This window comes from Lygodium microphyllum, chromosome 3 (assembly GCF_053477565.2).
Source record: "Lygodium microphyllum isolate KBCC chromosome 3, Lygodium_microphyllum_v1.1.10, whole genome shotgun sequence".
Classification (NCBI taxonomy): domain Eukaryota; kingdom Viridiplantae; phylum Streptophyta; class Polypodiopsida; order Schizaeales; family Lygodiaceae; genus Lygodium; species Lygodium microphyllum.
Window position 1 is genome coordinate 34231757 of NC_141137.1, and position 16824 is coordinate 34248580.

Genomic DNA, 16824 nt, shown 5'->3' on the forward strand with positions numbered 1-16824 from the left:
AATCTAACAAGTAGTTGGCATGTGGCTTGCGTATGGCCAATTCCTAGTATCTTGTGCTTGATATGGAGAGCAAGAGGACACATATAGGTGTTGCTTATGGGACCCTTAAGTGTGGATGAGAGCCCTCATGATGGTCTTCCTGTCAGAGTGCAGCGATGTGGAAGCGTAGGACAAAGACAGAGAGAGTGAACACAGAGAGAAGAGAGAGAGAGAGAAAAGGAGACAGTGCAACGCAGAAAATCTGCAGTGTAGTGTGCTGTATAAGAGTGCAGAAATATACACGGGGGCAGAGGAAATATCGGCTTGGAGACCTCAATCTCCATCAGCCCGAGCGCAGTCAGTCTCAGCATACCAACTCTGACAGATCTCAAGATCAGAATGATATCTGAGAATGTGCCACAATCTGACTATAAATGGTCAGTCAGGAAATAATGCCCGGCTGCAGGTTGGCTGCATTAAATGCAGCTGACTGAATAAAATAATACAGAAAAAACTGTCGGACTGCAGAAACTGTCCAACTGTACCTGTGCCACGTGGCACCTGTCCGCCCTGCCGATGTGGCATTCTGCCATACTGCTGACATGGCACTCGGGCTGTAGGACTGTCCAGGAAATGACTGTCTAACACTTCCCACGGTATTTGTTGAGACTATGCTAGTGATTTTTTTTTTGGGTGGGGGCGGGCAGGGGGGAATTTCTTGGGTCACAAATAGAAGTCCAACATGTGGCTATGTGATTTCTAGGGGTGTTTGTCCTTTCTTATTTCTTGACAGCACTTGAGCAGATTCCCGAACTAGACTTCTCAAAGTGAGAGTGTGTAACTAGGGACATTGCCACAAACGAGAGTTGATTGTGCTTGTATTATCACTTGCTTCATTTGGACAATCAGATGTAGTCATGCCGTGGATCTATATGACATAACTACAACAAACATACGGCTGTGATAGATGGGAGAGATTACTGGGTCACTCTGAGTGCATGAGGATGAGGACATATGCTTTTCTTTAGACATGGGACTTGGTCACATTCTTCCATCTAGAGACACTTATGAGTTGAGACTAAAGAACCTTTGAGTAGCTTTTCACATACCCTTCTATCAGACTCTTTCTTGTTATTTGATGGTGTATCACTGCTGTTCTATACAAGGCTTTTTATTGAATTGTTTTTACTTTGGTCTTTGGACTGAGGTGTTTGTTAATCGATGCTTCCTATCTTTCGGAAGAAAATATCACCACATTCTTTTTCTTGGGCCAGAAATGGTTTTGGAATGGTAAGGATAGGCCTGAAATGTAATGCCGTTTTGAGCTTCATGAAGGCCAACAAAAGCTTTCCTTCTTTGTGTTGCGTAGAGGAGGAGCTATTTGTGTAAAATGCTTGATGAACCAGTGATATCATGAACATAAGCCAAAAGAAGATCGCTGTTCATGTATGTTGTGAAGATGGGTGCATTATTGAATGAATCTAAGTCTTGTTAGGATTGATTTGCCTGTACAATGACAATTACTGCTATGCATCAAAGTGTATTACCATTTTTCCTGCAGTAAAACAACTAAAAATAGAAATTAAGTCAAAACAGACAGTCAGAATCGTACAGTTAATGTGAAAACAAAGTTGTGACTCGTACTTAAAACAATCTCCTGTTCTTTCAGGACTTTGACTATACTGAGCTTGAAGAAGTAAGACAGTACTATCCCCAAGGCCATCATGGTATAGATAAAGACGGTAGACCTGTTTATATTGAAAGATTAGGGAAGGTGGAGCCAAACAAATTGATGCAAGTCACGACAGTCGAAAGATATCTGAAGTATCATGTTTTGGAGTTTGAGAAGTCTTTGAACAAGAAATTTCCAGCATGTTCAGTGGCAGCCAAAAAACACATAGACTCTACAACTACTATTCTTGATGTGGCTGGTTTGGTATGGCTGATATGCTTGCAACCTTTTTGAATGGTTGGATGTAGGATTTTCTTATCACCTACACATACTATTGTGTATTGACAATAATATTCAAACAAACCATTGCAGGGCTTGAAGAATGTCAGTAAGAATGCCAGGGAACTTGTATTACGAATCCACAAAATTGATGCTGATAATTACCCTGAGGTATTAAGAATACTTGAAGTTTTGTATTTTTATAGATCTTTAGAACCAGCTGTCTTTCCTGGATTTGTTTTGCATGGACAATGGACTTATTTGCTCACATGGAATGAAGTAATAAACTGTTGGATTCCTCAAACTTTTCTCCCCCATGAGCTTGCAGACATTACACCACATGTTTATCATAAATGCTGGCCCTGGTTTTAGGCTGTTGTGGAACTCTTTGAAGAGCTTTCTGGATCCAAAGACCACAACAAAGATCAGTGTATGATATTCTAAAGCAGTAATGTTGTACATCGTTGTCAGATATTAATGGAGTGAGGAACTTAAATTTTAGGCCCCTATTTTGTAGGTCTTGGGAAATAAATATCAACATAAGCTTTTGGAGGTAATAGATGCCAGGTATTATTACTTCTCCCTTACTATTTTTAGGCATACTTGTCAATTGAATAAATGCCTTTGAGCTTTCAGAAGTTAATTTGTTTTTATGAGCATTGAAAATGGCAGTTTACCCTGTGGTTGGGCAGTGAGTTACCAGATTTTTTGGGAGGCAGCTGTACATGTGCTAATGAAGGGGGGTGTCTTCGTTCTGACAAAGGGCCATGGAGGGATCCAATAATAATGCAGGTTGATTGTTTGTGTTATGAGCTCATGTGTGCCAAGTACGCATTATGTTTGAATCCACTTTATTCACATTTGCTTTGTTCTCATTCACAATTAGGCATTGCCATTTGATTGTGGGTGGGTTTTGGTGTTAATGGACTGCAAATGCACAGAAAAGGTCAAACGTGTGATTCAACTAAATTAAGATAACTCAAAAACAGCTCTACTTAATTAAGTAATTTTTATAGAAATACATAGTTCCTAATGTCTGATAGTTGAAGATAACTCAAAACCAGCTCTGCTTAATGAAGTAATTATAGAAATACATAGTTCTTGATGTCTGACATGATCTATCTATTTGCAGGCCGTGTTGGACGGTGAAGTGGAAAATGCTAGACAAATAGTCACAATATCGAGTACAGATGGGAAATCTTCAGTGATTGTAAGAGCTAAGAAGGTACTGATGTCAATCAAAGCGTTTACTCTCTCTGTATTCATGTCACTGAGTAGATATTCTGTGCCTTATTAAGTAGCTTTTCTTCACTCTATCTTTTAGTTAACATGTCCTTGAATTGGCAGCTATTTAGACAACTGAAAGTGTTTGAAAAAGCGTGAATGCCAAAATGCGATTTACTTATCGTACGATGTACTAAGATACAGATGGCTTTGAAGTATAGTGGACCCATTATAATTTCCCAAGAGCCTTTCACAACCAATACATGCTTCATCATGTATGACCAAGTGGAATAGTTGGTGCCATCCAACTTGTCATCAGTAGAAAGCATCCCAAATAGCTCATTTTGATTATGTGCAATCTTTGCAAATGCTAAATACACAAATGCAGGGGAGGAAACTGCTCACAAATGTTTGAAAATTGACAAGGGAGCTGCCGTCCCAACATCCATGTGTTAAAAAAAAGAGGTTAAAAAGTAAAATGTGATGAGAAAGAGCCTACAACTAATGCAAATGTTGGTGTAGATGTTGTTTGGGCATTTACATGCAGAAATATTGGGGCAGCAAGCTGAATTGGTTGAAATCCTTAAATTTTGTGTGCAAATGTTAGAGAAATTGTTGAATTTGCACAAATTCAATGAAGATCCATGCAATGAAAGGTGAATCTAGCAAAAGCCCTAAATTTTATGATAGAAATTTCAAGAAATTGTAGAAATTGGGCAGGTTGGTCATTAACCCTTAAATTTCGGGGAACCAAGTGTGTGAAATTGAAAATTCATTTGAAATCCTTTGAAGTTGTGGATGAGACGGGCAAGAGGGAAAAGAAATTGCAGAAATTTCTGAAAATTTCCAAATTTAAAAATTAGGGTGTTTGAGATTTTTTGTGCAACAGAAAATGGCAGAGATGAGTGGAGGCATGCAAGGCAGACCAGATTTGCAGAGATTTCAAAAAACTCCACAATTTAAAAATTAGGGTTTTTGAGGTTTTTTTTTTTCAAGATTTGCAAAAAGTGGCACGTAGGGTTGAGAGATTGTGTGCAGGATGGCCCTTGAAACTGTGTGCAAACTGTGTAGAGAGAGAATGCAGTAGAAAATGCCACGGTTGAGGTGATGGCAGTTGCGGGCAACAATGTCATGAAGGAGTCCATGTGTTGGAGCTGGTGGTGGAATGGATGCAACAATGGTGACGAGGCCGGCAGCACAATGGCTCTAATACCACCATTGGGTTGAGTCAACAACTTGATAAACAAAAAGTGGAGTAGAGAGCAAGAGCAAGAGTGGACACATAAAGATGCATGTGAGAGTACCTTCAGTAAAACGAATCACAAGATTAGAATATAAGGTACAACCCTAAGGTTATATAGACCTACACACTGAAGTGTGTTCACATAGGGAAAAAACCGATCCTATGCAAGAGGGTAGAGAATGCCTATGGATAGTGCGTGTTCACACCAGAATGACTAAGAGGAAAATACAAGGTAAATTTAACAATCACTAGCTTTCATCCATTCCTAGCCTTGCATTACGTGATTGAATCTAATGCTTTAGCATGGCAATGATTTGAAATGTAAGTTGAACATGACTGCTTCTATCAAAAATTGCGAGGAAACCCTTTGAGAGTGAGCATACATCTTGACATCTCCATAAGAGATTAACTTTCCCTTTCAACCAGATTATTTTGTTGAGGTGTGTATTGTGTGGTACTCTGATGGATAATACCTTGTTTAGCCATAAATACATTTGAATTTGTGTGACATACACTCCCCCCAATCAATCATTTGCAGTGTAACAATCTTTCAACCATTGCAATTTTCAAAGATGACTGATAAGCTTTAAAAATAAGCAAACACTTGTTTTTTGTGCTTCATTTTGTAAATGAACCATGACAGTCAAGTAGTTGATGAAAGTCACAAAGTGAAAGTATTCCCTATGAATGGGATCTTGATTGAACTGCATACATCATACATGTGACAATGGACCAAGAAGTCAGCACATGCAATTGCTAGTAATTGATAAGAGATTTTCGTTAATGCCTATCATATACAAGACATCTTTCAACATCACTTGTATCCCCATTGACTGCAACTAGGGAAACCTTTCCAATGTTTTAATTGATAATTATATATGATGCATTGCTGACACAACCAAATAATCCTCCCTTTGGGTGCATCTTGCATAGAGATAAACAATCCTTCATTAGAGGTAATATGTTAATAAGCACCATTGTCAAAATATCATGCATCTTTGGCCATTACTATTGACAAGTATTGTTTATACAATAAAGGATCGTAAGAGCATCTTATTGCAAATGTGCAATGTGCTTCTATGTCAAACGAGCTATGTTTGCTGCCTTATCCTTTGCTTTTAGATGCGCTCTTCGTGATTGACATCGCTTGATTGTCTTCCTTTTCTCACTAGCAATGTATTTGTGGTATTCACCAATGAGATGACCAAGTTTCTTGGAATGATTGTCATGACACTGGAGTTAGAAGAGAGAGCTGCCTTGCCCTTAGGCTGCCATGACTTTCCCTTGCCTCTATGGAAGTCTACAAATGCGCAATCCCCTGAAACCATGCTTGATTGGCTAAAAAGTGACTACTCCAAATTTACATTAGTGCTAAACATTCCAAGGAGATCCTTTCAACTTGCCACGGCAATATTACTGAATTTGTATGCTACCAGAACTGCAACTCAAATGAGTGCGAGAAGTTACTGAAATAGGGCTATCGAACAAAGATCCTTTGAATGAGTTGGATGTCATTGAGGCTTAGTAGGATGAGATGGGCTCATTGGCTGCCAACAAGGAAGGGATGAAGCAAAAGAAGGTCAAATGGTGTGAAGAAAGACATGTTCTGGAGGTGTATCTGATGGTATCACATACGATTCACAACATCTAGGATCACGACTAGAATCATGACAATAACCACCATCACGAGTTTGTTCACCTTGAGGTCCACACATGTGATAGGGCCCTTGTTGAGGCTCAGAGTAACTAATCTCAATTTCACCACTTATGCAATAGTAGTAGTCTGGGGACCCTTACATGCAATTTTGTAGTCGGAGAGGCCTCAAACATTGGATGAATTGGTGTAGTTGTTGCCCAGACCATTGCCTTGTTGTTTCTTATTGTGTCTCTATACGGCAACCCTTGGAAGAAACAATGGCTCCTTTCGACTTTGAAGGGGTGGAAGTAACTATCTCCTTTTGAAGCGTAATGTCAAAAGTGGACAACTTTGTTCACTTCTTGTGAACATTATGGCGGTCTTGAAAGCATGGAATGATTATTGGGAAGCTTTTGCATGATATATATAATTAACATCATTGAAAGTCTTACCAGCCTTCTCAAGCAGATCCATCAAATAAATGAGTAGTTGAACTATTTTGCTAAGGTGAGGACCTTCAAGTTTCAGTTCAACAAGCTGCTCTTCAAACTTGTAACAATGAGATTATTTGTTCTAGCATTTCTATCCTCCAAATATATCCAAAGAGAATGAGCAGTCTTTTGTTTGCCTTTTGTAGTGAAGCCTCCTTGAAGATGAGAGAAATAAGGGCAGCCAAAGTTGTTCACTCTTAAGCGAGGAACTTATGAACAACTTCATGATCCTCCTTGATCCGAAGGGGAGAGGTGTCTTTGTTAAATTCCCAATGTAGGTGCATCCCCAAAATGGGCAATTTTGTCACCTTCCATAGTGATTGATTAGTATTGTTCAATGTTAGTATGGTACTAATTGGACTAAGAAATCTTGGACATATATCCAATGCAAAAAGTTATACATATAATTTTGAAGGCCTATTGTTAAGTAGTTGGAGACTTTACTTCAAACAAAGGTGCAAAAGAGAGCTTGAGGGCTAACTAGTGCCTTGAGGCCTCGAGTGTTAAATAATTCTTACAATATCCCCTCAAACCCCTCAAACCCCCCTTAGTACACACTCACATATATATACATGTGCACCCGCACGCGCGCGTACACACACACATGCATGCATGCATGCATATATGTATGTATACATGTAATGTCTACATAAGGCCAATGTGGCCTATGAGACACAATCTAGAGTATATCCATGTCTAATGTTATCTCACTAATAAAGTGAAGATAATGGTAAAAGTAACTATAAATTAAATGGCCTATGAAACAATGTTGAAAATAAATGTACAATGAGACAATGCTATAGTAACAAGCATGCCTAGTATCTCATTGATAGAATGAAAAACAAGTCTTGATTTGATACTACTACTATGCTAGAGCCTATAGGCTGTACTTGATCTCAAGTTCTATGCATGATGTCAACTATGATGTAGTTGCTAGCTGCTTGGTTGATGTGCCTAGTGGTGAGTGTCCAGTGTCTTGTAACAATAGCTTTGATCCCACTGTGGTACGGCCTGCTTGGTTGTCATTGTTGCCAGGAGTTTGTAAAATAGTGAAATAGAAACACATTTTGGAGTCGTGAAACGTCGTTTCGGTCCCAGTTTGAAACGACAAAATGAGAATCCAAAAAATATAGGTATAAAAATAAAAATATATATAGTCATAAATATAACTATGAATATATGATGGAGCAACACCACTTATTAGTTGAACCTCTACATCAAAACTTTTAAATTCCTCAGTAACATAACATTAGAACTTAAAAGAGAATCGAGATTTGACAAGCTTAAAGTATATACTAATCATTATTAAGTTTAAGACAATAAACTGTAACTTGTTATAGACAGTAAACTCAAGATTAAAGGCTCAAAAGTGAACAATTATAGACTCATATTATGTCATACAGACCCAAAAAAGAGAGTACTCATGAGTTGTAACTCAGTAAACAATGCGTGAAAAAGAAATACAACTATGATGTATGCTGTATAGTGTACTAATGACTCATGAGAGTTGCGTAATATCATCCAAAGCCATCTTTGTCTCAACCTTCTCAGGGCTACTAGCAAGAATACTACTAGTGCTACTAGAGAAAGAGGAGGCATCATCATCATCATGTGCCATTGGAGTTGTAGAGGTAGAAGAAACTGCACATCGAAATCGAGATCCACTCACTCTAGTTGATATACGCCTGCACCGTGTCCGATGTGCAGGTGTAGATATCTCCTCATGTAGTATATTATAGATGTCTATTTCTTCTCGAATAGTAGAAACGTCCCTCACCTTCTCTATGTTAATCTTATCTACATTTACTTGCTTTGGCTCAAGTTTGTAATGTGAATTCTCAATCAAGCGAAAGTTAGAAGGGCAAAAAACCAACCTCTCAAGCTGAGGAGTCTTCGATTTTATTTCTCTTTTTGGTATGAAACAATGCCCACGTGCTCCAATTTCTCTCAGCAGGACCACTACCACAATCCTATAAGAGAATACGGATAGCCATCCTTTTCTACCAAATTTTAATAAAAGAATAAAAAGAAATTTAGTACATTTATTTAGGTTGCAAGTTATAACTTACATGTATCATTGTATGTATGTATCATGTAACATGTTTATTGTTTAAACTTTAATCACCAATGTTGGAGCACAATTTCCATATTTCTTCCACCAAGACACATGCTAGAGATGTGTCTCATGTAACTCTGTTGTGGGGCATGCAAATGAGAGAGTGTGATTCGAAACTCGAGGAGATCATCCTCAAGTCCTATAATGATGGAAACATCTCCATCAACCCACTTACTAAAATAACCTTGCAGCTCCTCTTCAAGCTTCTCACTTCCATATTGATTCTCGCTGTACCAAAGAGGATACAAGCAATGTACGACAATATGGACTGGTTTGTGAAACCAATCCTATCTCCTGTTCCGCATAGCTCGAACGTCTTGCACTCTATAACATGTATAAAAGTTAACCTCTTATCCACATTGCAATATAAATTATGAATCATGATAGATCATAGATTCACAAAGATGATTAAAAAGGTGAAATTAGAATGATTGGTCATTGATTCACTTACTCCTCTCAAGACAAGAAGACGCTTCTATCAAGCGCCTCTCCAATTTGATCCATGTATTTAACAAAAGGCCTAGAGTACTATCCTCATATCATCGATCCTCAAGATTATGTAAATGGAAGTCAAAGATTTTGCCAATGCAACTGCATCCTCCCAATAGGCCTCATCCATGACATTTATGATAAATGTCAAAGCCTTAGGTTGCTCCCTCTCATCCCGTGCAGCCCACTCTCTAGAGACAAGCGTCCTCAAGAGGCCTTGGTGGACTCTAACAAGTCTCTCCACAATAAAAAATATGTAAGCGATGCGAGTCGTTGATAACTTCAAAAGATTCAAATCATTGTTTCCCCTGAAAATGGCATGCACTCTAGGTTTCTTTGTTACAAACTTTACCATGCTTTATCTCTTGAAGAGGTCATCTATACATCCAACCTTTTCCAAATCCTCCATCAGTAGATCCAAACAATGTAATGCGCATGGAGTCCACATGATCTTAGAGAACTCACTCTCTAACAAATCACCCATAGCCACACAATTACTACCATTGTCAATGATGACTTGTACTACATTCTCTACACCAATCTCCAAAATGGCAGCCTTGATGTGCCTATAGATGTACTTGCTTGAAATCATTGTCCTTGTTTTGCCGATGCATCTATGGCACGCAAGAACATGGTCCCTTTGCAAGAGGACACCAAGATGCTATATACATTCCTTTCTCACATTTGTCTATCCATCACACAAAATAGTGTAACCATACTTCTACCAAGTAGTCTTCAAATGTTGCATCTTTAGCTTTACAGCTTGTTTCTCTCTAACAAGCTCACATATGCACAAAGCCTCATAGGAGGGGACGTCTTAGTCACATCCAATCCGACTAATGGGCTTGATGGCCCTTTCCACATATTTGTATATGCAATATGAAAAGGGATGGCGCACTATATAAAAAAACTCATTATCTTATGAGTAGCCTCTACCTTTGCTTGCTTTTGAAGGTCTGCTATAATAGTCGCCCTTTCCAAGGATCCTCTTGTAGCTCTTGTTGTCCCAGTGGTATGTGCATCTGCTGACGAGCTACTACCACCTTGGGCACCCCCTGTTACATTAATAAAGTAAATTATGGAAAACAGGTGCGAGGGATGACCGTCCGAGGGCCTTGGGCATCCGAACGGGGTTTAGGGGAGCCTAGAATAAAAGAGAGTCCAAGAATAGTAGGACTCACCAAGAGTTGACGGCTGGCAATCGGATCATGATGAGAGTTGCCAGCAACTATCTAGGCAAGGTTGGGAGGAGTAACGAGTCTCGTGTCTCTGTTTTCAAGATCGACTCGTGAGACGTTCTCACTGAGTGAAGTCGAATCTGACTGAGTTTGATTTTATTCTAGTTTCACGTTACACTGGTATCAGAGCCGCCGTCAGGTCCTGCTTCAGTTGTCGGGTCCTCCTTCAGAGCCGTCGGGTTCCGCTTTCGTTTGTTTTCACGCGAAGTTTTTTTTTCCAGTGCCCACACGTCATGCGTTACACAGGTCAGGCAGGAAGACGGTGCCCATACGCTATACGTCACATTGGTTCGTGTCCTGGACACGATTGATTTCGTGAAGTGACAATCAAACGGCACTATATCGTTTGACGCTTCTGTGACCAGTTCCGGCTGCAGGCTACCATGTGATGACTGCAAATTAGCCTTGTGATAGTTACAGATTGACATGGTACGAATCCAGGGAAGACGTCACCAGCACAGACGATACAAGATATGTCATAGTGATCACATTAGTTCATATGTGATCTGGCAGGGGGGTGGTTAATTTCATCCTCATCTTATGGTTCTACTCGATAAGCCTTTCTCCCACGCGTTTGGCACAGTTTGGATTGTTCCTCACGTCTTTTGCTATCACTAAATTGTAAAGGCCATCGACATCTGCCCTATCACCATAATCAGGGAAGTACCTTATCTTGTACGCAAATTTCTTATATTTGCTTTTCAATTCCAGTGTATTAATGGAGGGGAAAGGGAGAGAGGGAGTAATTGAGGGTTCTAGTTCTGGGGACCACCCAATGGTAGATCCCCATGAAACGGAGATACAAGAAGAGCAATGGGAAGAATTTTTTGCCAGACGAGAACAATTTGATGATCTAATTACTCGTGTGCAGGCACAGGGGGTTCAAATGGAATTTGTAACTCAAACACTCACCGAAATAAAATTTCAATTAACTTTATTATTAGAAAGGGATAAAAATAAAATAGAAACCTCGGATATTCCATCTTCATCGAAAGTTTTGGATGTGACTATGCGAGATCCTAAGGAACCCCACCACAAGTTGAGGGATAATCTAGTTTTAAAAGATATGAAAACCCCTCAGTTTCACGGGGAGAAAACCCCTCAGTCTCCAAAAATGAAAGGATTTGCACAAACTGAAAAATACTCCACCACATCTCCAAGCGCTTGAGGCCAGTTTAACTTTGGGGCCAAAGGCATATAAATGGTGGCGAACTTTAAAGGAGGCAAATAAAATACTTGAAACTTGGGCTCAATTTGAATCGGTCTTTTTGAAAGAATTCCTTCTTTGAAAATGAAATGGAAAGAAATTGGGAAGATTGGGATTATGTTAGACAAAAGGGAAGACCCCTGCTGACATATTTGGAAGAATATCGTGAGATAATTCTCAAATTGGAAGGAATAGATAAATTTCAAAAGACAAGAGGATTCATTAGGGGACTAGATAAGGCCTGTAAAAAGGAAGTGAAAAGGAGTTCACCTAAGACGCTTGAAGAGGCAATTAAATTTGCATTAATCAATGAAGTTGGTAGCGTCCAAGTACACTCACTAGTCTCACTGATACGGAGCCTAAGACTAAAGAATTGGAAACCTCAAAGTTTGTAGGCAAATTTAAAAGGAAAATGCAATTTCTTAAAGGTAAGAAACAACCTTTTGAAAAGAAACAATATGTAAAGCCAAAGTTAAGTCTAGATGACTTTGATAAGGCCAAAAAAGAAAAGCTGTGTTTCAATTGTCTATCCCCTAACCATGCTGCTTGGAATTGCCCTCAAAGGAAAAAGAGGGAAGATAAAGGAAAGAATAAGGACAAGGGTAAGGGAAAAGAAAAACAAATCCATGTAGTGCAGACCCTAGAATTAAAAGGGCATGAAAAATATAAATCTTTAGAGGTTTTGCAGAAGGATGTACACACACAGGTGTTGTATGTCAACTTCTATGTGGCAGCCTACTTTTGGGCCACATGATTTAGTTAGAGTGCATGGATTGATAGCTGGAAAGAGGGTTAGAGTCATGATTGATGACTCTGCTATCCACAATTTCATAAATTATGCACTTGTAAAAAAATTGAAACTTCCCCAACAAAAGAGTGGGCATTAATATGTTGTTCGTATGACGCAAGGTCAGGATAATAAAATATGGGATACAATGGTATCCAATTTGGAAATTGAGATCCAAGGATACAAAGATAAACTTGATTTCCAAATTATGAATATGGAAAGAGCCGATGATGCTTTAGGGAGGGAGTGGCTATGGGGATTGGAACCATCCTTAAAACGTAGTGGTAAAGAAATAAGATGGTTCTATGCGACTTTGTGTTGATTATAGAGCACTTAATAAGATAACAGTGAATAATAAATTTCCTATGCTTAGGATGGAAGATCTTTTTGATCAATTATAAGGGACAAAATTCTTCACAAAGATAGACTTAAGATCAAGCTATCACCAAGTAAGAATTAAGGCATAGGATGTTCCTAAGACAGCATTTCGTACTAGATACGTGCATTATGATTTTTTGGTGGTGCCTTTTGGCCTCACTAATGCACCAGCTACCTTTATGAAGCTGATGAATAGTGTGTTACGGCCCTATCTAGGACATTTTGTAGTAGTCTTCTTGGATGATATCTTGACCTTTAGTAAATCAAGAGAAGAACATTTGAAACACTTAGGATTGGTATTCCAATTGTTAAGAACACATTCCCTTTATGCGAAGAAAACTAAATGTGAATTCTTCGCACAAGAGGTCAAATATTTGGGGCATATTATCTCGAAAGAGGGAATCAAGTTGGATCCAGAAAAAGTAAGGGCAATTATTGAATGGCCATCTCCAAGGAACTTAGAAGAGCTGCAGATCTTCTTGGGATTGTCTGGATTTTATCGTAGATTCATTCGAGATTATGCCAAAATAGCTGTTCCAATGAGAGACCAACTTAAATGGAAAGGGAAGAGTTTTAAATTGGGGAACTGACCAAAATGAAAGTTTTCAAAAACTTAAGGTAGCTATTGCTACAGCTCCAGTACTATTAATTGTGGATCCCAATAAACCATTTATGGTTGAAGCCGATGCCAGTGATAAGGCGATAGGCGCGGTCTTATTACAAGAAGGTCGACCAGTTGCTTTTGAAAGCAAGAAGTTAGAGCGTGCAAAATAGAATTTTTCTGTTTATGAGAGGGAGCTGTATGCAATAGTACATGCAATGAAGAAATGGATGCACTATTTGTACGGTGCCAAACTTTTGATCCTGTTGGATCATGAAAGCATTAAGTGGCTTAATGACCAACCGGATCTACAAGGGTGTAAAGCCAGATGGGCCGAACTTCTCCAAGAGTTCGACTATGAGATAAGGTATAGAAAAGGCTGATGCACTCAGTAGACTGCCCATCATAAATGAATGGAGTTTTACTCAGTTCACTTTCGATTTGCTTGAATCCTTAAAAGGGAATTGCGAGGTTGATCTGGCATATTCCAACATATGGGAAGCAATAGAAAATGGGGATCCAAATGGAAGGGCCTCCACTGAGGAAGGAATATTTAAGGATGTTCAACAAGGAAATGGAGCATTAGGGGTTGCTCAAATCGGATTCAAGTGGAAGAATTTTACCATTGATAATGGTTATTTACTCTACAAGGGTAGGGTATGTGTCCCGAATGATAAAGAAATAAGGCGGCAGTTACTCTTTAAGTGTCATGATACCCCTAGCGCAGGACATCCAAGAGTTAATAAGACTTATAGTCTTATTAAAAGGCAGTTCTATTGGCCTGGAATGAATAAGGACGTCCTTGACTATGTGGTCAAATGTAATAAATGCCAGGTTAATAAAGCTGAAAGACTGAAAATGGGAGGACTTCTCCATCCATTAGAGATTCTTTCGGGAAAATGGGAGAGTATCTCCATGGATTTTATTGTTGCATTACCCAGAACACAGAGGGGGCACGACTCTGTGTGGGTGATTGTGGATAGGTTAACCAAAATGGCGAGGTTTATTTCAACTTCAACTGATGTTAAAACACCAGAATTGGCTAGATTGTTCGTAGAGAACATATAGCGATTGTATGGCCTTCCGGCAAATATAGTTTCTGATCAGGATAGAAAATTTGATAGTCAATTTTGGCGTGCGGTATTTAGGAAGTTGGATACTAAACTTAGCATGAGTACGGCAGACCACCTGCAAACTGATGGGCAAACTGAAAGGGTTAACCAAATCCTTAAAGATATGCTCAGGGCATATGTAAGTAAAAGGCAAACTAATTGGGAAGAGTATCTACCAATAGTAGAGTTTGCATATAATAGTGTTAAGCACTCTTCCACTGGATATAGTAGATTTATGTTAATGTATGGGTTTCAGCCCAGAGCTCCTCATGTAGTGGGACTGCATAAGGAAAAGGTTCAGGCAGCCAAGGATTTTTTGGAGGATATGAATAGTATGTTAAAATTTGCTCAAGGAAATATTAAGAAAGCTCAAAATTGAGCTAGAGCTTATGCAGATCCTCACCGAAGAGACATCTCCTTTGAAGAAGGAGAATTGGTCTATTTTAAAGTGCCTGAAGAAACTAAAACCATGAAATTGGGATGATGTCCAAAGCTTTCACCCAGGTATTGTGGTTCTTTCACAATACTTAAGAAGGTGGGAGAACAGGCTTACAAGCTCCAACTACCTGTTGGTAGTAAAATACATCCAGTTTTTCATGTAAGTAAGCTAAGGAAGAAGCTGGGTGATTTGGATAATTTAATCTTAAATGATAACATTGAGGAGCTATTAGATGACCAATCTAATCCAGATGAACCAGAAAGAATATTAAATGTTCGTAATAGACAAACAAGGAATACTATTTATCAAGAATGTTTGGTTAAGTGGAAAGATTGTTCAGAATAAAGCTCAACATGGGAGCGAGTAAGTACCCTAAGGAAAAGGTTTCTCAATTTACAGTTGGACCTTCCAAGTATCGCTTTCGAGGATGAAACCGATTCTTAAGGGGAAGGAAATGTTACATTAATAAAGTAAATTATGGGAAATAGGCGCGAGGGACGACCGTCCGGGGCCTTGGGCACCCGAACAGGGTTTAGGGGAGCCTAGAATGAAAGAGAATAGAAGAATAGTAGGACTCACCAAGAGTTGACGGGTGGCAATTGGATCACGACGAGAGTTGCCAGCAACTATCTAGGCAAGGTTGGGAGGAGAAACGAGTCTCGTGCATCTGTTTTCAAGATTGACTCGTGAGACGTTCTCACTGAGTGAAGTTGAATCTAATTGAGTTTGATTTTATTCCATGTTACACCCCCAATATGTCGCAAAGGGGTCCATGAAGCAATTGGACCCTCAATAGAAGAAGCACCTGCACTTGCATGAGTTGCCTGTACATCCATATCCATAGAGACGTTGGTACTAGCAGAAGCATTGCTACCAATATCCTTGCACACTCTACCTCTCTTTGGGGAGGTGGAACCGTAGGATGTGCACTCGGCCATGAAGTATCCTCCTCATGTGGTACACTAACCACAAGGCGTTGCCGCCTCCAATACTCTAAACTAGCATACACATCATTAGGCACATCAAGGCAATTATCAATATCCTTATGACTAACATGACCGAGATGATCCGTCACTCGTGTAATGCTCCCCGTGTGTATGATATGGCAAATGTTGCATTCCTATCGCTTTGAGCCATCGCTACCTCCATAGTTACTAATGATGCACATGTGGCTCCAAAATGTGTCATTCACCATGGTTGTTCCTTACTGGAAATAGGGCAAATCAGCAGTAAAAGTGGGAGAAACTTTCTCAAATCAGTGTGGATAGCAAAGGATGAAGAGAGGGGAGGGATTGCTCACTGGAAACAGTGAAAATCAGCACCAATTTGAGGGAAAACTGTTAGAAATAGTTTGGACAAGAAAGGAAATGGATTGGATAGTTGAAGGATGAGGAAGGTGGAGTTTAAAGGCAGGGGTGTGGAGCAAACAATATGTGGGGGGGTGATTAGGTGAGTAAGAGGGTGGATAGTAGGGGAAAGACGGCGGAATGCTCATGCAGGAAGGCGAAATGCAATTTGTGGAGCAAGCAACAGGTAGGGGGAGTAATCATATGAGAAAGAGGGTGGACAATAGGGGAAAGAAGGCGGAATGCTCATGTAGTAAGGCGAAATGCAGTTTGCGGCCTGAAACCGGGTCAAAATCTGATGGTTGAAATGCTTGTCTCGAAATGCGTTTTGGGACCGAAATATTTCGTGCGTGAAATGTTTTAATTTTGGGCCGTTTTGGGCAACTATGTTGGCTATAGTCCTTGAAGAGGGGGTCATTGTGCTCGACAAAGTGAAATGGCTTTGTATTGTGTGATTTTGTAGCATGGAATGGAAGTTGTCTTGTGGGGTTGCTCTATAGTGTTTGTAATTGCTCTTTGTGCTGATCCCTCCTGGTGAGCTTGCCTCCTGTCTCGTAGTATTGTGTGGCACCTTTGGAGCTTGAGAA

The 16824-nt window shown here is 39.6% G+C and overlaps 1 protein-coding gene across 1 annotated transcript in view; it reads left to right on the forward strand.

Moving 5' to 3' along the window:
* LOC148038215 (phosphatidylinositol/phosphatidylcholine transfer protein SFH6-like) overlaps nucleotides 1–16824 on the forward strand; it is a 71377-nt gene that overhangs the window by 24903 nt on the left and 29650 nt on the right. The window contains exons 4-9 of the mRNA XM_087670053.1: nucleotides 1649–1915; nucleotides 2024–2101; nucleotides 2259–2360; nucleotides 2448–2497; nucleotides 2623–2722; nucleotides 3063–3155. Coding sequence (XP_087526179.1) covers nucleotides 1649–1915; nucleotides 2024–2101; nucleotides 2259–2360; nucleotides 2448–2497; nucleotides 2623–2722; nucleotides 3063–3155 — 690 coding nt within the window. The remainder of the gene's footprint in view (nucleotides 1–1648; nucleotides 1916–2023; nucleotides 2102–2258; nucleotides 2361–2447; nucleotides 2498–2622; nucleotides 2723–3062; nucleotides 3156–16824) is intronic.